A 22,906-nucleotide genomic window follows, 5' to 3' on the forward strand; every position below is an offset into this window, starting at 1 on the left:
GACAGCAACAAAAAAAAAGGTGATTTTGCCGTGGACCTCGAGTCTTAACTGTATATTTTTTTGTAATTCATAGTTTTTTCATGTTTTTTGTTGAATATATTTTGACAAAGAAAAGAATGCAATAATTTCTCAAGCATATTTTTGAAATTTTAAACGAGACGCGTTTTGTTCTATTATTTTTCTAAAATTATTTTTTTCTCCAATTTATAATAAAATTTATACAGGCCTTAATTCAAGGCGTGATTTCATAAACCACGAGTACCATTAAATAACGCCTGCTTGTAGGCAACATCAAAAACTTCCTTCCACCCAATCATCAACCGCCAATTCAAATTTCCAATACAAGCACATTTGTATGGCTTTCTTCATCCAAGACCCAAACCGCTCTCCCCGCAGCAGCAGCCAATCTCACTGGCACCACTGCCACCAAGGTAGAAGGAGAAGTGGCCAAGAGAGAAAGAAAACTTTCGCCTGTAAATACGGTCCTCGCGAGTGTGTCCGTCGGTGGTGTGTCGCGCGCGCGTTCGTTTTTTCCGCTTTTCGACGCGATTTTCGGTGTTTCCGGCGGGGGGAAAGTGCTCCCGCGAACCGTCCGCGGGTCGGCCGCAATGGATTACGGTGCCGGAAGTGGATTACAGCCAGTGGAATCGTGCTGTGGACGGATTTTCGACGTTTTTTCAGCGCCATCAGCAGCAGCAGCAGGCTTTGGCTGTGGTGGTGTGTGAGAGGTGAGAGCTGGCGCGGGAGGGGAGTGAGAAAAAAGGGGTGAGCGAGAGAGGAATAGTAGCGCGCCGCGGGGGGTGTGTGTTAGTGAGAGAGTGAGAGGGAGAGAAGGTGCTGTGTGTGTGAAAGTGTGTTTGTGTGCGCGATCAAGTGCGTGAATTTTGGGGGCTCACATTTTGAAAGGGCAAAGGAATTAAAACTTATTTTTTTTATTTCGAATGTTTCATAAGCCTTTTTTTTCATAAAATTATTTTTATTAGGTCCTTTTCGTTGTTTCAAAAGCCTTTAAAAAATGTTATTTTTATTGATTTAACTTCTTAGACGAACCATTTTTTTTTTCATTTAAATAAAAAAATTGGTTGACTAGCTTGACTAGGGTCGTCAATCGTTTGCTAAATGGTCGATCAAGCCGAATAGCCATCGCTAGTAGAATGTAAATCACAAAGGTTTTAATGTAATTTTTGTTGGAGAATTAAGTTAGCATCACAATCTACCGATGCGCCATTGTCTTATTTTTCTAAGTGGGTGTCTGTTCTTTAGTGTTCGTTTTACTCAATTTCGACCTGAAGTTCAGATTCCTGCGTTAACGAAGTACAAGTCTGCGATTTTAAGAGGAATTCTCTTTTTCTTCTCCCGAACGCCGTTCCTCTGTTCGACTCTCATTCAGCTTGCACTTGCCCTCTCTATAATTAAGTAAACGAGAGAAAAGCTGAAGAAATACGGAAAAAGAGGTGCTCTCTTGCTTACTGTCTTGTCCGGATTTTGGTAGGAGATTTCGTCTTTTTCCTGAAATTTGTACTGTAAAAGTAGTTTAAATTTTCTTAGTCTGTTGACTTTGAGAAAAAAAATCATCTCTGTTTTTTTTTTACAAATGTTAATTATTGCTTCTTGTATATTTTTGAATACCTCTGACTCAAGGCGGTTTTAAAAACACCCAAAAAGCTATTGAACCTTTAAAAAAATCTCTAGATCTATTTTCTGATTTTTTTTAAATTTGATCTTATTTCTCGAAAAATAATGAAAAAGCTGAGATACATTCTTATGAATTTGTCTAAGAGACATTGAAGATTGAAGTTCAAATAAAGGTGTTATCATAACTAAAAGAAAAGTAAACAAAGACTTTTAAGTTTTATATATACTCAACCCCCGTTGGTTGGTAACTTTTTCGTTTGACACTTATTTAGTTTGTACCCCGTTGGTCAAACTAAAAAGTGACGAACTGTCACTTTTTACACGGCGCTCACGCACACTATCAAAACAAACGTTTGCTAGTGTGTGTGAACTCCGTGTAAAAGGGGTGTCAAACTAATACTTGACCCCGTTCGTTTGACAACAGTTGGTGTCAAACCATCGGGGTTTGAGTGTATTTCAATGGCGTTATCTCACAAATTCAAATCTTTTGCAAATTTGAGGAGGCGGAGTCCAACTAGTGGATTTTTAGAGTCGTACCTTTTTTTTAATTGATTGAAAACATCGAATGAATTTCATCCCTTTTTATTTAACAATATTTTTCAGTATTATTTTTTTGTCAATATTTTCTTTAAATTATGTAGACCAATTTCTTCAACAATTATTCGACAAGGTCCCAGCACAAAAAAAAACTTCATAAACATAAATTTATGAAAAAATTAAATAAATAAATAATAATCAGTTCAATGAACTCATAAAAAAATCCAACGATTTTTGTAAGCTTAGATAAACAGATTTGAGTGTTTTTTTTATAGTTTTGAAATGTCTGACATATCTGAATATAAGGATATTTAAAAAAAGGTTCAATAAAACTATTATCAAAACGCGTTGATCAAGTTGATTTCAATTTAAAAAATTAACTTTAGTAACATTTTCTTATGTTTCCAATTAAAATTATTCTCAATATTTTAAATTTATAGTAATTGTTCAAATTTGTTACAGTTTGATTATGATTTCTACGAAAAAGTAAATTTTTATGCAAAGAAGCACTTTAAAGGTGGGTAAAATAGGAAAACAAAAAAAGGATTTGTTGGTTTCAGTTTGATTCTTCATCTAATAAATTAATCACAAAAACCACAATGTTTCGTTTTATTTTTAACTTTTTCGGAAAATTACAGAAATTGAAACACTGCCAAATAATTGTTACCATCTCGTCTTATAATTCGAAAAATTACATTCTAAATCATAATAATAAGTAGCAGTTGTTTGAAACAGATCTCTTTGTTGCTCTCGCTTAATCGTTTGAAATATTCTAAAATTATTTAATCGAATGATTGTATTTGAGTTATTGTGTAGCTGTAAGAATCTCCAAAACTCTGCATTTTGTCATTAGTTAAGCAAATTGTATCACGATTAGCACAACAAACAAACAAGAATTGAAAAAAACGATCAAAACTGAATATTTTGCCCAATTCCATTTTCGTGTGAAAAATTAAAAAAAGTGTTTGATTTTTTAAATCTTATTCATTATGAGAATTCCCATCAATACCTAAAATTTTGTCGAAGATACCAAATCAATTAGAAAAAATCTTTTTCAAGATAACGATTTGTGAACCTTTAAATGTTCGCAACAATTGTGTGTAGATTTATAAGAATTTAATTATTTAAAATGCCGATTTTGTGTTAAAGAGCATTTATAAAAAGAAAACTTATTTCTTTATTTTGTTTATAGATTTTGTCACTGAAACTTGATTTGCAAAAAAACACTATTTTATTTTTTTAATTTCTGATATGTTTTAGGGGAGAAGGAATGCCAACTTTTTAAAAATTTCCAGAACGGGAAAAAAAACTTTTTAAATCAAGACTAACAATTCTAATTACGCCCTTTTAAAATATTATTATTGATTAAAAAAATTAAAATATTGTTTTCGAGAAGATCGGAAAATTTTACAAATCTTTCATATTTTAACATTGAAAATCGGACCATTAGTTGCTGAGATATCGGCATAAGAAATTGATGGGTGTTTGGAAGAGACTTAGAAAACATCAATTTTTCTGTTTTCAAATCATTGCATGGCAATATCTCAGCAACTAAGGGTCGTATCAACTAAGTTCAAAAAAGCAAAATATAGAGAATTTTCTCAGCTTTTCAAAAATATTTTTTTCAAAGGTGGGTAAACATGAGCACTAATTTAAAAAAAATGAATAACTGCGACTATTTTTAAAAAAAATTTCTAAAGATGGATATAACTTGAAAACGGTGGACTTTATCAAAATTTCATTAAAATGCTTTTTGATTGTAAATTAGATTTTACATCAGAAAATGAAGTTAAAAAAATATTGCGACCAATACTTCGATTTTTTCAAAAATCAGTATTGATTCCAAAATTCATAACTCGGCCAAAGATTTTTTGCACAACCTGGAAATTTCTGAAAAGTTGACATTTGATGTCCCCTAAAACATCAAAAAATATAAAAAATAAAAATAATGTTTTTTTTAAATCAAGTTTTATTGACAAAAAATGAAATTAAAAATCATCAAAAAAATTTTACCGTGTTTCATTTTTTCTCAGTGTAGTTCTTATCCATACCTACAACTTTGCCGTAGACACCAAATCGATCAAAAAATTCCTTCAAAAGATACAGATTTTTGAATTTTCAGGAATCATTTTTGTATGGACAGCTGCCAAATTTTTGGCTTATTTGTGCATACCGAAGGCATCAAACAAGTTTCAGCCGAGCATGAGCATGAGCACGAGCATGGTTGACTGCCAATGAGCTGCCACTCCGTTATTGACGGATCAGCTGAAGTTACACAATGAACCAACAGATGAGTAGTGGGAGCTAATCATCCTCACTGTATAACCCCTGAAGATCTCTGCTTTAAGTCAATACCGGCGCCCCCAAGGAGATGCAGTTCAACAAAGGTAGGAATGTTAGTCCGATAGTTGAAGTTGCAGACTCATCAGACACAGAGTTTGTCGCTCTATACCTGTTGACACCGCATGAGACCGTTGAATCCACAGCATCTCCTTCAAGCATCACGGGAAGTGGGGGAATTGTGTTAGTAGGGGAAGGAAAGGGAAGGTCAGGATTCATCTTGGTAGATGATATGACCAGAATGTGAACTGTGAACCATAATCATTGCCTTCTGAGCTACGACGCTATGAGAAGGACTTATCATTCGCGTATTTTTTTTACTTCTTATCGCCGGCGTGCCATCCGAGCAACGATGCTTTGGGATGGGCTTTCAAAACGAAATGAAATTTGAATTAACGCATTATTCGGTAACGTACAATTTAAAATAGATCCGTCGTCGTGCCATCCGAGCCACGATGCTAAGGGAAGGGCTTTCAAAACAAAATGAAATTTTGAGCAACGTATTATTCGTTATCATGTAAACCTCAAATAGTGCTGATACACCGAACTGTTTCAATCGATTTAATGAAATTCTTCGCGCATGACTTCTTTGCAGCAAACTTCACCACGAATTTACCCAGTCCGGACCGCGAACAACCGGCTCAACAACAGAAAGAAAATATATACACGACGACGCGAAGCCTTATATCAATAAATTCAAGAATCTTCTATCACTTTCTCGCGGATTCTCGCGCGTCGATTCTTCAACCGATCTCCCCGACAAACACCACGCGACTCTTAATTTTGAAGATACCAAAGAATTAGAGCGTCCAATTTCCCGGGGTTACAAAATTCCCGGGAAACGGGAAATTTTCAACAAATTTCCCGGGAAATCCCGGGAATTCCCGGGAAATTTTAAATTTATCAAAAATTGTTCTGATCCTAATTTTGGTCAATATTTTGCAACAAAATAGTATAAAATAGCAACTATAATAGTCAAAATAAGTGTTAGGTTCAATCATTGCTTTGGCTGCTTGTAAAAAAACATACAACTTCAAGAAAATTTATAAATTTTCTAAATATCTGTCTTTCAATTCGTTCAAAATATCAAAAATAATTATTAGTATTTTGTATTGATAAGAAGTAGCTAGGTATAATGTTTAAACCAAAGTTTTTGGAATGTGAGTAAAATTAATCCATGCTCCAAAACGATATAATTACTTAGAGAATATGATAATGAATAAAATTGATAATTTAGATTAAATGAAAAAAAAATCATGCAGCAAATGTGTTTTTCGTGGCAAAACATTGAAATGAAAAAAATAATAATAAAGAAAATATGTTTTTCATGGCAAATAATTTATCCAGAACAAATCTAACTGGTTTAATCTCATGAATAAATCGATAAGCATTGAATTTACTTAAAAAATCTGTTATTCACTTGAAATACCATTTTTATGTAATCACAACTCAAAGTTTTTAAATGTTTGGAGCGAGTATTTGAAATATGTTTGCATTTTGTGGGAACTTTTTATAGAATACGAAGTAGTTTTTTTTTAATTAAATCTTACGCCCTTGATAGCTCTAGTGCTCTAAAAATTTTCAACTTTTAATTGCAATTTCTCAAACACTTTTAAACAAATTAACCTAATTTTTCCTGCAAAAATCCTTTTAGAGACATTTAATGATACCAATTCAATTTTCTTCCAATTTGGTCATGGTAAACAAAATGTAACAAAATAAATTTTGATCTTGGGGGGAAAAGGTACCTTATTTTCAAATGATATAACACATTTTAATTGTTAAGGCATCAAACAAGTTTCAGCCGAATTCAAAAATACAAAAAAAAATCTAATTGCCGAAATCTCAGAGAATTCCTCCCTACGAAAATGTTTTCAAGTTTAGTTAGTTTTTTTTTTAATGAAAAATGATCATCTTCATATATATTTTTATATATTTTTTTTTAATGAAAAATGATCATCTTCATATTTTTTTACAAAATATTACGACAATATTTGAAAACAAAAAAAAAACAGTTGTCAAAACGCCCTTCCAAAATGCTACCCTCCCCCTTTCTCTATTCGCTTGTTGTCGTCGTCATTTGTGTGTGTGTGCATGCGTGCCCAAGTGAGCGAGACAGCCTGTCCGCTTTCGCATGTGCTGTTGTTGTTGCATTTCAGAGCCTGTGCAGCAGCCAAAGCAAAAGCAGTAGGAGAAAGAAGCTGGATATTTTTGTGGATATTTTGAACTCTCCTCGTAGATGTGTGTGCGTGCGTGCGGTGAAAGGGGGTGGTCTTGGAGGTAAAGAAGGCGGGCGAGAAGGTGTAGGTGCGGGGGTCAGCAGCCGCCATGCCATTAATGAGACCATCTCGCGGGGTCCGCCAAGTTTTGCCATTGTGTGGTGGTGCACGAAAGTTGGGTGCGCGTTTCGTCGTCTTTTCGCGGCCGCCTGCTTTGTGGTGGTTAGTTTTTCGTTTCGCAAAAAAGAGGTGTTGTCAAAAGTGACACGCACTGAAGTAGGGCCACACTGTTTACAAACAGACCCGATTGTGTGTTTGTTTACAACGCCGAGGTTGTCACAGTTGAAACTCAATCGTCCAAAGATGGAAGCAAGTCTCGACGGCGCGCCCGGCAAGAAGAAACCGCGAAGAAGTTCGTTCTTTGACAAAAGGAAGGTATTTTTGCTGTCTTTTTTTTTCGCTCTCCATTGCAGTCGTCGCGGACGACAGACAGTTCCCTGGTACGCTGGTATTGGTGGCGGATTTGATGCTTGTAAACATTCATGCAACTTTAACATTCGGTGAAAAGTACGTCGTCGTCGGATAGGAGGAACCGGAGAGCAGGGAGGTTGTAAACCAGTTTTTGTTGGTCGGATTAGACGCAGATATACCTAGCTACTTCAAGAGGAGAGTTTAAAAGGCAACGCACAAGAAAAAGATATTATTATGATTCGTCGTCGTCGTGTGAGTCTCAAGAATGAATTCGTCAGCGCTTTTTAAAAATACTTCTCACTCTCGCTCTTTAAACCGAATGCAATTGATCCAGCGCTGAGCACGCAAATATTGATGGAGCAATGGAGGCAAAAAGGATAACATGCAGCAGAAGGAAAAAAAAGTAATGTGGTGTAAACAGAACTGCGCAATGGACGTGTGCCAAGCTGACATTTTTCGGTGTGTGTGCGGGGCCAGTCGTCGTCGTCGAAAGAATTGCTAATGATTAATCGACCCGTGGGAGAGTGATTAAATTTTGCTGGAAAATTTTCCAAATTCCGGCATGTGAGTCTTACCGAAAATTTGTATCTTTTCAGGCGTTCATCGCGTGCGTGGTCAAGCTTGTTTTGAAAGGGTGTTCAACCCTTGCGAAAACAATCCAGCGTTTCCCGATTACCGACGTCAGATAGGAGATCAACGGAAAAGTGGAATATACCGGCAGCATTCAGGAGATAACTCAAGAATCAACCGATTAAAATGGTTCCAGTCAACAAAGCTGCAAGAAGAGTAAACAGCGTTTACTTGATATCTCAAGAATCAACCGACTAAAATGGTTCAAGCATTCAAAGCTACAACAAGAGTGGAATATGCAGACATCATTCACAAGATAACTCAAGCATCAAACGACTAAAATGGTTACAGCATTCAAAGCTACAACAAGAGTGGAATATGCAGACAACGTTCACAATATAACTAGAGAATCAACATGCTAAAATGGTTAAAGTCAAACAAGCTACAAGAAAAGTGAACAGCATTCACTTGATAACTCAAGAATCAACCGACTCAAATGGTTCAAGCATTCAAAGCTACACGAAGAGTGAAATATGCCGACTGCATTCACAAGATAACTCAAGAAACAACCGACTAAAATGATTCCAGTCAACAAAGCTGCAAGAAGAGTAAACAGCGTTTACTTGATATCTCAAGAATCGACCGACTAAAATGGTTCAAGCATTCAAAGCTACAACAAGAGTGGAATATGCAGACATCATTCACAAGATAACTCAAGCATCAAACGACTAAAATGGTTCAAGCATTCAAAGCTATAGGAAAAGTGGAATATGCAGACAGTAATCGCAAGATAACTCAAGAATCAAACGACTAAAATGGTTCAAACATTCAAAGCTACCAGAAAAGTGGAATATGCAGACAACGTTCACAATATAACTCAAAAATCAAACGACTAAAATGGTTCAAACATTCAAAGCTACCAGAAAAGTGGAATATGCAGACAACGTTCACAATATAACTCAAGAATCAACCGACTAAAATGGTTACAGCATTCAAAGCTACAACAAGAGTGGAATATGCAGACAACGTTCACAATATAACCAGAGAATCAACAAGCTAAAATGGTTTAAGTCAAACAAGCTACAAGAAAAGTGAACAGCATTCACTTGATAACTCAAGAATCAACCGACTCAAATGGTTCAAGCATTCAAAGCTACACGAAGAGTGAAATATGCAGACTGCATTCACAAGATAACTCAAGAATCAACCGACTAAAATGGTTCCAGTCAACCAAGCTACAAGAAGAGTGAACAGCATTCAATTGATATCTCAAGAATCAACCGACTAAAATGGTTCAAGCATTCAAAGCTACAAGAAAAGTGGAATATGCCGACAGCACTCACAAGATAACTCAAGAATCAACCGACTAAAATGGTTCAAGCATTCAAAGCTACAATAAGAGTGGAATATGCCGACAGCACTCACAAAATAACTCAAGAATCAACCGACTGAAATGGTTCAAGCATTCAAAGCTACACGAAGAGTTGAATATGCAGACAGCATTGATAAGATAACTCAAGAACCATCCGACTAAAATGGTTCAAACATTCAAAGCTACACGATGAGTGAAATATGAGACAGAAAATGGTTCAAGCATTCAAAGCTACAAGAAGAGTGGAATTTGCAGGCAGCATTTCAAGCATTAACTAGAATATCTGTGGATTGGTCAAAATAACTTGTTTTTTTCGTTTGGCAGTGACAAAATAATAACAATAGATATAGTTTAGTATATTTATAAATTTAAAGATGCAATAGAAAGTTTGCTTTTCTACAGTTTGATACAATGTATTTCTCCGTCTCTTTTCTCCATTACAGAACCGTGAATTAGTGTGTTAAATCTGTGTCCTCAGTGTAAACTAATGACTTAAGGAAAAACTTTTCAACTCGAATTAAGATTAAAAAAACTCTTCAAACTGGCCAAGTAAAGCTAAACCACTGCAGCAACATGTCCAAGTGGAACAAAAACCACGGGCTAATCGTCCCGATCGATTCGCTGCTGAAGGAGAAGGAAAACACAAACCGACCGGCTCCGCTCCGGTCGGCCGGCCTCGTTGGCCGCTGGGGTATCACCAGCTTCACCTCGATCCGGAACACCAGCTATGGTGAGGTTTTCCTGCCTAGATTTCCCAAAATTTCAAACTTAATCCTATTTCCTTTCGCAGAATTCGAGAGCACCAGCCCGAAGGAGTCGGACGAGCTCAGCTGCTCGTCCAACCTGGCCAGCCTGTCGACGCAGCTGCCGGCGGCACCGAAGCCGAAAAAGTTCTTCAAAAGCCGCAACAACGCGCCGCCGGCCACGCCCGACCCGCACCGGCAGCCGGACGCGCTCTACCACCAGCAGATCGTGCAGCACCAGGCGGCCCAGTTGCAGGCCCGCATCCACCAGAAGGCCGGCGGAAGTCCGCCGTACGTGGCGCCGCCGGCCGGGTTCTACGCCCAGCAGAGCGGCAGCTCCAAGTCGCCGGCGGCCAAGGAAGAGGTGGTGAAGGAAAAGAAGAAACCCGGCCGGAAGAAGAAAGTGAAACCGGTGGAGGTGGTGGCGGCGGCGGCGGCGCCAGCGCCACCGCCTGCCGATAGTGAGGAACTTCCGGTTGATCCGGAAGTGGCTGCGCCACTTCCGACCGCGGAAGAGACAGCTGCGGCACCAGCCGCTACAACCCCTTCCAAGAAGGAGAAAAAAGAGAAGAAGGAAAAGAAGCAGAAAAAAGTGAAAAAAGAACCGGAACCGACTCCGGAACTGCCCAAGCGCAACTCGACCCGCACCCGGAACAAGGTCGTCAACTACAACGAAGATGACGACAGCTTCGACAGTCCGATCCCGTTCCGAAACGATACGCCGCCGGTCGGACCGTCCAAGCTAGCGGCGGAACCACCAGCTGCGGCGCCGGAAGAACCGGTTGTGGCGCCCGAGCCCGAACCGCAGCAGGTTGTTCCCGTGCCGCAAGCTAGCCCCGGCAAAGTGAAGGAACCCAAGGCGGCGGTGGTTCCGGTGCCGTTGTCGTCCCCGTCCGTACTGGAGCATCCGCCGATCGTGCTGCGGATATCGAAGGTGAGTCGGGGTGACCGAGTGTGCTTGGTACTCGGAGTTGACGTCAGTGTTTGGGAAACGCATTCTAGGTACTTGAAGTTCACGTCTGTGTTTGGGAAGTGCATGTTTTGATTGGAATTTCGAATGCCGTTACAATCTCTCGTAATTTGAAATCTTACGTGTTATCTCCAGAATAAAAACCGAAAATTTACTTTCTGAATAATTATGCTGAAAAATATTTAGGAAAGTTCGTATTTAAAAAAGCTCAAAAATGTATTGTAACTTTTTAATTTTGTCGTTCATTATGACTGCATATACAAAGTTTGATTCAAATTATACTTTCCCATAACTTCGCTGCCGGTCAGCAGGTACTGGAAGTACTAATCATTTTGACAATATTTTAAAACTTCGCGTTTTTTTTAAAGTTCAAAAATTTGTACAAGTTTTTCGGAGTTGACTAAACCGTTATTCAACGTCAAAGTAGTTCAATTTTCTGCTCGATTTTTTCTCAACAATTATTTTTTGTAAACTTGTACAAAAATAAAATGAAGAATTCGACTCAAATTGTCATACCATCGCGTCATTGAAGCCTCCTAGATCCAACAACAACAAAATAACATCGCACCCAACTTCTACCTCCACTGTGGGAGGCAAGTTGTTCAAAAAACAACTTGTCTGTATTGGTGTGGCACTAGCACTACCACCACCACCACCAACTAACTATATCTAGACTAAACCGTATACTGTTTTCGTTCTGCCCAACACATTGCATAACCATAACAGACCAGTGTTGCCAGCCCTAGAACTTGTTTTTTTTACAAGTAGTCCTTCAAATTTGTTGATTTTAACGTTTCAATCCCATTTGTGTTCAAACTCCGAAATGAAAAACAAACAATTTCCCCTTGACTCTAAAAACGACTTTCCACACTTTCTCTTTTCCAACGGAGAGAGAGAGAGAGAGCGAGCAAGTGTTGCCACGTGCGCGGCTTTTCCTCCAAGTCGGTTACTCCGACAAACTGTCTGGCCTGGTCTGTTGATTGTATTTGTGGCAAACAGTGTTCCCACGAGCCTAAGCCATCGGCTAGGCTAGGTTCATTTTTTTGGTTCAGGTTCACACCACACGTCGGCAAGCACCGTCGGCTCAGGCTCACTGAGTGCCAAAATGAACCATTGGCTTGAACCTGGCTTGAACCTGATCAAAGAATGTTAGGCTAAACGGCAAGCTTTGTTACACCGTAGTATGCTCAAACCGTAACATTCGTTACACCATAGTATGATTACACCGTAACATTGTTACACCACAACATTCGTTACACCGTAACATTGTTACACCGCAACATTCATTACACCGTAATATTGTTACACCGTAACATTGTTACACCGTAACATTGTTATACCGTAACTACGATGCAACGAATGTTGCGGTGTAACCATGTTACGGTGTAACCAAATTACGGTGTAACGAATGGTACGGTGTAACGAATGGTGCGGTGTAACAATGTTACGTAGTAACACTGCTACGGTATAACAATGTTACGGTGTAACCAAACTACGGTGTAACGAATGTTACGGTGTAACAACGTTACGGTGTAACAATGTTACGGTGTAACAATGTTACGTTATAACAATGTTACGGTGTAGCAATGTTACGGTGTAACAATGTTACAGTGTTACAGTGTAACAATGTTACGGTGTAATAATGTTACTGTGTAAAAATGTTACGGTGTAACAATATTACGGTGTAACAATGTTACGGTGTAACGAATGTTGTGGTGTAACAATGTTACGGTGTAATCATATTACGGTGTAACGGATGTATACCGTAACATCCGTTACACCGTAATATGATGAATGTTACATTGTAACATTGCTACACTATAATATTTGTTACACAGTGCATTATTCCTATGGTTCTCATTAGCCTGGTTAGCCTGGCTTAAGCCATGGTTCATGGTTCACTGAACCAGGATTGAACCACAAATTGAGGCTTAAGCCGAACCAAGTTTATAGGTGAACCTAGCCTAACCGGTTCATTTGGGAACTCTGGTGGCAAACTAGAGGAAGTTTGGTTTGTTTTGTTTACTTTGTGAAAATTGCGTTGATTTTTTTAAATTATTGTTTTTTTTTACATTTTAGGTTACAAATTACATAATTTTAACAATAACGACTTTAAATTTAAAAAAAAAAACAAATTTATTCAAACTTTCCAAATAACAAAGTTGATTAATCTAATCCTCTGGTTTTGGTTATTGGTGTTAGTTATTTAATTTGAAGATTCTAGTTCTACAGGATCCAATTTGAAAATTCAAAAAGGTTCGAACTCTAGTTGGCATTTCATGTGATTAACAGGGTGGCCACTCCAGTCGGCAATTTAATTCAAAAAATCAGAAATTTGCGTAAATATTTCAAAGAAATATTTTCTTTTACTTCGTATTTAAATTATAAATTCTGTGTATAAAAATGCTCGACTTTGTTTTGTTTCATTATTAGGAGAAATTTTGTCTACGCATTCTGACGTAAAAAAAAAGACATTTTTCATGTAAAGTTTTCCCATAAAAGTCGTCATATAATTTTGCTTGCTAATCGCTACGAAATTACGATACAAAATCGTTTAAAAAAATCAACGTTCAAATCTTCGAATTTAAATTTTACCTAACCTAAAATATGACTCAAAAATGTTTGATTTTCTGACGGTATTTTATAAGAATTTAACAATAAAAAACGTTACTTAATCCACCTTAAGGTGGTTGGTGCCTTCCTCGCATTCATGTTGTATTTACAAATTAATTTAAGAGTTTTTTTTTATTTTATTTTTTCATTTATTTTTTTATATTTTATAATTATTGACTTGAACAGCAATTTTCAATTCTTTTTTTTACCAACTCTCCAAAATAAAGGAGAAAAGTAAAAAGTTCGAGTAAATCTTTGTCGAGACAAAATGATGCAGCAACATAATTAATACAGATTTTTTTTTCAGAAGAGACGCAGACACTGCTTAAGCAATGTGGCAACCGGGCGATACGCATGCAAGGGGGTGTGGCTGCCAATCCCCCGCGTGGGCAGACCAAAATCCCTACGCATGCTGCGCGACACTCGCGCGTAAGCAAAAGATCCGGCCTTTGAGGTTATGCAAAAATCACCCTTTTTTGTAGCTACAAAAAAACTTTTTCTTGGCATAACTTTAAAAGTACTTCACTAAACAGAATAAAATTTAATAGGGTCTTAGGGGAACCCAAAACGAACAGAATAAGGCGGATCCGGCCAAAATCGGTTGAGCCAGTTCTGAGATAATCGTGTGGAAAAAAAATCATGTCTACACACATCCCCACAGACATTTGTTCAGAATTTGATTCTGAGTCGATAGGTATACGTGAAGGTATATCTAGGAGTCGTATTTAAGAAGTTCATTTTCCGAGTGATTTTATAGCCTTGCCTTAGTGAGGTGAGGAAGGCAAAAATAATTATTTCGAAAATGGACAAAGTTGAGAATTAAAGGATTTAAAAATTTAAAACTAACCTTGATCTAATATAATCTTATCTAATCATGCTGGAAAGTCTTGTGATTAGATAACGCCCCAAGCACTTTTCTTCTCAATATTAAGTAATTGTAGTAACATTCGAAAACACTCGAAAATGTTATACAAAAATTAGCCAGCCCTACTGCGTTGTGTTCACCGCAGAGAGGATTCTGAGAACGGATCACATTTCACAGAATCTACAGGGGGAGGAAGGATGCGTGGACATACCGTTCCAAACGTTAATTTCTTGTTTATTTTCTACGAGTTTACCCTTGATTTGTAAACATTTATTTTTGTTTTTTAAAGTTTTTGTTGGCTTTTCCATGCTTTCAAACATATTTTTAAGATTTTTTTTTCTTTCAAAATAGTTTGTTGTTGTTTTTTTAATAGTTCTGTGAGTTTTTCATTCTTTTAAAATAATTTGATTCTGTTTCTCTTATACTTCTGTGAATTTTTATATGGTTTCAAATATGAGCAGCTCCTTATTAAACATTTATGAGAAAAAAAATCTTGTGGTTTGGTTGAGCATTGAGTTGATTTTGAACTTATAAAAAAAAACCTTTCAATTATTTTTTTTATTATTTCGTTTCGTTTTACGGAAAAAGGTGAGGGACGCGACCTCAAGTGAATTCAAGTCCGGTATCGTAAATTTAGTTTTTAAACATGTTAATTTAATTTTCAATTGTTTCAATTTAATTATGAATTCTTTCTAAAATCTATCTGTGGGATTTTCTTAATTGTTTTTAGTTTTTTTTTTTGTGAGTTTCTTTTTTTTTGCAGTCTTCTAAATATGGTAATTTATTCAAACAGTTTTATGAGAGAAAATCTGAAATTTAATATATTTTTTAAGAATTTTAAAATTATTTAATTCTTGTTTCTGTAATATTTCTGTGTGAAAAATGTTGCTATTGCAATTTCAACAGACACTTGGACTGAGAAAAAGCTCAATATAAAAATAAAACTATTTGTCATAAATTTAAAAATATATACACGTAAAAAATGGTTCTGGATCTCTGAGTATTTATCGTAATTATCTAAGAAAAAGATATCCGGGATGGCCACTCAAGTCGAGAAATCGGGAAAAAATCGTGAATTCGCCAAAATCCAGCAAAAATCGGGAAAAAGTCTGGAATCTGTGATTTTTTGTCAAAATGTCGGGAATCCCAAACATACTTGTTTGAAAATTATTTTCTAACTCTTGAATATTTTTAAAATATTTAGCATTATTTTCAACTTGAATTCGCTCAATTCTTCTTTGATAACTTAGGTTAAATTTAAATAAGATAAATATAAAAAATAAATATAAGATGCATTTGACACAGATTTTCATGTAATGTTTGTGAATCAATTTTTTTTTATTTATTTTTTTGTCTAAAAAACAAAAGATAACATCTAATTTAAAACAACAACAAACTCAATTTCAAACTAATATGAATGTAGAAGCTAATTTTGAAGATTGTGGTTAGCGAAAAGTTATGGTTGAAAAAGGAAAAACAAGATTCCAACTTGGGTTTGACAATTGTTTTTGCGGCTAATATTTTTAATTGTTTAACTAAATTTGGTATGGAAGACATGAAAAAAAAAAATTAAATTGCAAATTATTTGTTTTAATCAAACAATATTGATTCAAAAAATGTATATCTAAATTATCAATATAAATGAGAAACTGGCAATATGACTAACAGATGATTCAATCGTTCTTTGATTTAAAATAAAATAAAATTATAAATTCAGTCTTTAACAAATTGCCTTTTTTAGTTGAAACGTATTATCAAAAATATAGGTTTACCAATGCTTAAAATAAACATTTAAATTATAAGTATGGGTAAGCTTTCGTTTTTTTCAATAATTAATTATTTATGTTTCTACTCTCGTTAGTTTCTATTTTTAGAAATGTTGTCGATAGTTAGATTTTTTTAAATTTATGTAGATTTTTTTTCGTGGCTTGATATTGACTTTATTATAAAGAGTTTTTTTTGTTTGAAATCATTTTTTAGATAAGAAATGCCTTATTTTTTGAGTTTCTGGAAATGTCGGAAATTTGAAAACGGGATTTGGGTGGTCACAGTTAATATGCGACATTGGGCCTTTGCAAATTCTGACCAGAATTGAATTGATTTTTCTATGCTTTAGGTAGACATATCTATTATTTCATGTTCTGAAAATGTGTTGAAAAGTTAAAAATTTCGAAATTCGATTTCATTTGCCACCCTGTTTAACTCGGAATGAATTACACATACCTATAAATTCATAGAGCGATTATTTGAGTATTGGTGTCATTGATTAACAGGGCAATTCATTCGTATACGAAACACCGACGAAACGAGAAAACGAGGCCGTCTTTACTTCTTTTTTTTCTGCTTCGCTTTTGCCATTTGTATTGGTGTTGGACTTGAATTTCGTCTACCAAGGCAATATTTTCCTTCTCTGCTAACCAACGGACACACAGCCGACGACCAGCAGTTCTTGTTTGTTGGGCTTCGCTTTCGGTTCGGGGTCTTTTTTTTTCTTCAGTGTTTATAATTTTTGCGTGATAAAAAGGGAAAATAGGACTTCTTTATTATTATTTTTTGAGTGTTTTTCATGTTTGTTACGTTGCGTGGGATCGATTGTGATTTGTGCGCTAGTTTTGGACTAAAAAGTGCTTCAACGCCGCAGCCTACTGTGTTACACCATCGCGCCCTAATTGGGTGATAACGAGTTCGAGGCTCGGCCTCTCTCTAGGTAGGTCGGATAAAGTTACACCACAGTCGTCTCGTCTCGTCGTCGTCGTTTTCACTATCAAGAGAGTTTGGTGAGGCATCTGCTCGGCTTTTTGCTTTCCCCTTATGACCAATATTAGGTACAGTCTCGATGCGATGTAATGCGATAGAGAGAGGCTCTAAGCAGAGTAGTACAGTTAATCAGTGTACCAATACAGCAAAGAATGTGAGTAGACTGTGCGTAAGCGCCACTTCCAACTGTGCTAGAAATAGTTGAGTGGGCAAAATGGCAAAATGACGCAAGTGTTAACACTTTTAAGATCAAAACACCCCACATTGACTCATTTTTGGCGCAAATTGTTGCATTTTCCACACTCTCATCTCAGCATGTAATCGGTGTGTAACTAGTCGTCACACCAAACTCGCTTGGTCTAGTCTAGCTTCGCTAGTTCAAGCAGTTTCTACGCTAGTATTGGTGTCGGGACTAGTTTTGGCGCGGCGGAGGTGGCGGCACATGTTTTCAAATCTTTTTTCCTTCTTCTTCTTCTGCGTCTTCTTTTTGCGAGCGAAGAAGTTGTAGACTTGAAGTACCCGTGTAACCGTTTATATGGAATGATATTGCGGGTTCTGGTGGTGGAGGTCGTGGCCCGTCTGGCTGTCCTGATACGCACGACGTTCAGCGTGGTCAGGTGCGATTGATAGTTTGAGAGTCATGTGACGATTTGTTTACGTGTGGGTAGTTTTTGGAAGAATTTTGCACTGATTACTGTTAATTATTCAGTTAAAGTAACAAAGAAATTATTGCCTAAAGTAAACAAAAAGATTTGCATGGAAATACAACGTTCTTAAAAAACATTTATATTCAAATCCGAATAAAATTCAGCTTCGTTTAATGCAATTTGTTAGCACTTAGTTCAACAAATTAAACTTTTCAAAAAGATAACTCAAAAAATAAAACGAAGCTCTCCAATGTGAATCATGAATACCTTTTCACGTGTTTTTTTTTTAAATTGTCTTATTTTTTATGTCAAATTCTAGTTTACAAACACCAAATCAGCAAAAATTTTGTGATTAATTGCCCTTTTCATTACCAACAAAATTATGCCTCATTAGCCGCCATATTGTCCGCAATGTTGGATTACACATTCCCAAATTATTTTTGATAATTTTTGAAATTTGACTTTTTTTTCGACTTTTATTATTATTTAGGCCGTTGCAAATGTTTTTCGAAAATTTTAGTATTTTCGAAAAAAGGTTATTTCTGAAAATTTTAGTATATTCAAAAAAAAACTAATTAAGTGAAAAAGCATGCAAAATTTTGCTTCGTTTGATACCCATATTGGATATTTTAAAAAATTTGAGTTCTTTCGAAACAATATGGAATTTTGTGATTTTTTTTTGTATTTTCAAAAAAAAAACTCTTCTGATGTGAAAAAGCAAACCAAATTTCGCTTCGTTTGATAATTTGAATATTTTCGAAAAAATATGGAAATTTGTGAAAATTTCAGTATTTAAAAAAAACACTAGTAAAGTGAAAAAGCATAGAAAATTACAATTTATTTGATACCCATATTGCAAATTTAAAAATTTGAGTATTTTCAAAAAAGGTAATTTGTGAAAATTTTAGTATTTAATAAAACTCAAATAAAGTGAAAAAGCAAACCAAATTTCGCTTCGTTTGATTCCCATTTTCCAAAAGTACTTTCATACTGCATACTTTGAAAATTTGAGTACTTTCGAAACAATATGGTGTTTTGAGATTTTTTTTTGTATTTAAAAAAAACTCTTTTAACAACCCATATTGCACATTTTAAACAATTTAGTATTTTCGAAAAAAAAATACGGAAATTTGTGAAAATGTCAGTACATGAAAAAAAACACTAATACATTGAAAAAACATACAAAATTTTGCTTTGTTTGATACCCATATTGAATATTTTGAAAATTTGAGTATTTTCGAAAAAATACGTTAATTTGTGAAAATTATTATATTTTCCAAAAAAAACTATATTATTGTGAAAAAGCAAACCAAATATCGCTTCGTTTGATACCCATATTGCACATTTTGAAAGTTTTAGTATGTTGAAAAAAATACGGAAATTTGTGAAAATTTCAGTATCTTCAAAAAAAATTTAAAAGCGTCGAAAATTTTGTTTAATTTAGTGCTCATATTGCCAATTATTAAAATTTGAGTATTTTCGAAAAAAACGGTAATTTGTAAAACTTTTAGTATTTTCAGAAAAAAAATCTGATAAAGTGAAAAAGCATGCAACATTTTGCTTCGTTTGATACCCATATTGCATATTTTGAAAATTTGAGTACTTCCGAAAGAATATGGTATTTTGTAATTTGTTTGTATTTTCAAAAAAAATCTCTTTTAATGTGAAAAAGCAAACCAAATTTCGCTTCGTTTGATATCCATATTGCACATTTTAAAAATTTTAGTATTTTCGTAAAAATGCGGTAACTTGTGAAAATTTTAGCATTTTCCCGAAAAAAAACTCTAATTTAGCAAAAATTTTGAAAATTTGAGTATTTCCGAAAAAATACGTGAAAATTTTAGTATTTAAAAAAACTAGAAAAAGCATACACAATTTCGCTTCGTTTGCATATTTTGGAAATTTAAGTACTTTCGAAAAAAAACGGTAATTTGTGATTTTTTTTGTATTTTCAGACAAAAAAACTGATAAAGTGGAAAAGCATACAAAATTCCGCTTCGTTTGATACCCATATTGCATATTTTACAAATTTTAGTACTTTCGAAAGAATATGGAATTTTGTGATTTTTTTGTATTTTCCAAAAAAAACTCTTAATGTAAAAAAGCAAACCAAATTTCGCTTCGTTTGATACCCATATTGCACATTTTGAAATTTTTAGTATTTTCGAAAAATACGGTAATTTGTGAAAATTTGAGTATTTTCCAAAAAAAAACTCTAATTTAGCAAAAAAAGCATAGGAAAATTTCGATTCGTTTGGAAATTTGAGTATTTTCGAAAAAATACGTGATAATTTCAGTATTTAAAAAAAAAAACTAGAAAAAGCATACAAAATTTCACTTAATTTGCAAATTATGAAAATTTGAGTACTTTCGAAAAATGTAGTATTTTGTGAACATTTTTGAGTACATATTTTACTTTGAAATCTCTTAAATTTTCAAAAAATATATTCTTAGTGAAAGCATTGAAAATTTAACATGATATGGTTGAATTAATCGAGTTTAGAAAGATTTAAAAAATAAATTATCGTCCATTATCGGCGCATTGCGATTTTTTTTTAAATTTTGAAATTGAAAAATTGTAGAATTGAAAAAAATAAATTTTGAAGAGTTGAAGAATTGGAAAATTTAATTGAGTCCTTAAGGTAAGACTAAAATGATGGTAATATTGTTTAACTCTTTCAGGCCTGATGGGTCATATCCAAATATCAAAAATTCAAAAACTAGACTATAATGTTCGTATGGTCATAAGAATCATTTTCCCATCATTAACTAAAAAAATATTTTTTTTTGAAAATTCAGGCCTGAAAGGGTAGAGCGTTATCTTTTTGAGTACAATGGCACTTTGTACGACCACAAAGGATTTTTTTTTTTTTTCATTTAAAAAAAAATCATCTTCTTGGTTGAAACATTACAGATTTGAAGAATTTAGGACTTTAGAAACACAGATATAAATAAAAGAGATTGAAAAAATGAAGGAAATTCAAGAAATCAAGAAAAATATTAAGAATAAAATTTTCAAAGCATTTAAGTAATTGAAGATCAAAAGAGTTAAAAAAATAAGAATTGAAGATTTCAAATAAAAGAACTAAAAAAATACAAATTCAGGATTGAGGAATTTAGGCATTTAGGAACTTTTGACCTTCAGAATTTTTATTCGAAATTGAGGCGTTCTGGAATTTTAGAATTTCAGAGTTTCACAACAACCAAAAAATTTATTGAGGAAATTTATGTTAAAAAAAATCCATTCTTCTTCTGATTGAAGTGCATTTCACAGGAAAAATTGGCCCACCATAGGAAATCACGACCTAATAATTGAACATGAGCAGTAAAAGGGCTCGGCCAATCACAAAATCCCATTACTCATCGATTTGTCCGTTCGTCCAGTATGTACTACTCAACGTACTTTTCGAGAGGGTTTGCAAATATTGCTTTGCCAATCAATTTAATTAAAAACTCGCCCAGTTAGCAGAGGAGCGACAGTGTTGCCAGCTTAGCCCGTTCCAAAAGCACTTCTAGCAATATAATTGCAATTAATTTGCTTTCGGTAGACGAGTCCAAAATAGCACAACATGGTCAACGTCATCACAATTCATATTCCGAGAGAGTGGATTGGAACCTCTCATTATGGTTTTGAGGGCAAGGTTGGCCAAAAATTTGCATTGAAAAGGAAAAGTGGAACCAAATCGATAAATTTTGAATGATGTTTGTTGAAGGAAATGGAAGCAGACAGGTCACATGTGTCCCTATTTTGGACCTAAGCACAGTTTTTAGACTAGGTCGAAAATCAAATAAATTAACATTACTAATTTTATATGCTTGGTACTTTTTAAAGTAAAAATTTCACGAGAAATATTTTTTAATTCGTCAAAAAACCTAACTTTGCAAACTTAGGTCGATAATAGGGCCCATTTGCCCTATCAAATCCTCGAAAAGGTTAAATTATGAATTTTTTAAATTGCCCATGACCCCACATGGCTCCATGAATAATGACGTCTTGCTGGCAAAACAAAACTCGTATAATAATGCCGGAGAGAGTTTGTAGGCAAGGTTTGCGGTAGCATTTTATGAGCGATAAGGGAGGGCAGGCAGTAAAACCGATATTGGATATTACTATCCCATGAAGTAGAACAAACGCGCGTTGAAAACACGAGTAAAGACAACCTTAAAGGTCGAGTAAGGCTTCATCCATAAAGTACGTCACGCAAAAATCAGCCAAAATTTCAACTCAACTAACTTCAACTAAGCAAAATGAAAAATAAAATCGCTTCACATCTTCGGAGCACAATTTAGAACCAAACGGCCCTTTTTAGGCCCACAAAAAACATGACGAATGCGTTTGTCCTTTTAAAAAATAATGCCCTTGAATTGTTCTAGATCTTTCGGTTATGTCTCTGACATACGGTCTTGTACTTTTTGAATATTAAAAAAAAAAAATTTGCCTTCCTCACCTTACTGAGGAATAGAGAAATTCTTAATTTGACCTTTTTCATACATTTCGAATGTTATAACAACATTTTTTGAAAATACTAAAAATTTTCACAAAACTAAGTATTTTCGAAATAATACTCAAAATTTAAATTATTCGCAAAATGGGTATCAAATGATCGGATTTTTTTCATACAATTTCGAATGTAATAACAACATTTTTGAAAATTCTGAAAATTTCACTAAACTACGTATTTTCAAAAAAATACTAAAAATTACAGTTTTTTGCAATATTGGTATCAAATGATTGGGATTTTTTGATACATTTCGAATGTAATAACAATTTTTTTTGAAAATACTTAAAATTTTCACAAAACGAAGCATTTTCAATATAATACTCAACATTTAAATTTTTCGCAAAATGGGTATTTTGATTGGAATTTTGTCATACAATTCGAATGTAATAACAAAGTTTTTTTGAAAATACTCAAAATTTTCACAAAACTACGTATTTTCGAACAAAAAAAAAACGCTCAAAATTTCAGTTGGGTAACAAATGATCGTTTCTTTTTTCAAACAATTCGGATGTAGTAAATTTTAAAACTTTGAAATTTTAAATTCAAAAATACGTAGTTTTGTGATTTTTTTTTTGTAATTTCAAAAAAATTGTAATTACATTCGAAATGTATAAAAAAAAATTCCAATCATTTGATAACCAAATTGTGAAAAAATGAATTTTTGA

The 22,906-nt window shown here is 34.6% G+C and overlaps 1 protein-coding gene across 2 annotated transcripts in view; it reads left to right on the top strand.

The window, feature by feature from the left end:
• The first annotated feature begins 464 nt into the window (after nucleotides 1-464).
• The window catches only part of LOC6052594 (protein wings apart-like), a 36,016-nt gene continuing 13,574 nt past the window's right edge, over nucleotides 465-22,906 (top strand). Inside the window, exons 1-4 of one of the 2 annotated variants that reach the window (XM_038250832.1) lie at nucleotides 465-728; nucleotides 7,799-7,809; nucleotides 9,588-9,874; nucleotides 9,935-10,821. In XM_038250832.1, the coding sequence (XP_038106760.1) occupies nucleotides 9,718-9,874; nucleotides 9,935-10,821 (1,044 nt within the window). In that variant the 5' untranslated portion in view covers nucleotides 465-728; nucleotides 7,799-7,809; nucleotides 9,588-9,717. The remainder of the gene's footprint in view (nucleotides 729-7,798; nucleotides 7,810-9,587; nucleotides 9,875-9,934; nucleotides 10,822-22,906) is intronic. The other variant, XM_038250828.1, reaches the window with a different exon arrangement.

Source organism: Culex quinquefasciatus, chromosome 1, assembly GCF_015732765.1.
Source record: "Culex quinquefasciatus strain JHB chromosome 1, VPISU_Cqui_1.0_pri_paternal, whole genome shotgun sequence".
Lineage (NCBI taxonomy): Eukaryota > Metazoa > Arthropoda > Insecta > Diptera > Culicidae > Culex > Culex quinquefasciatus.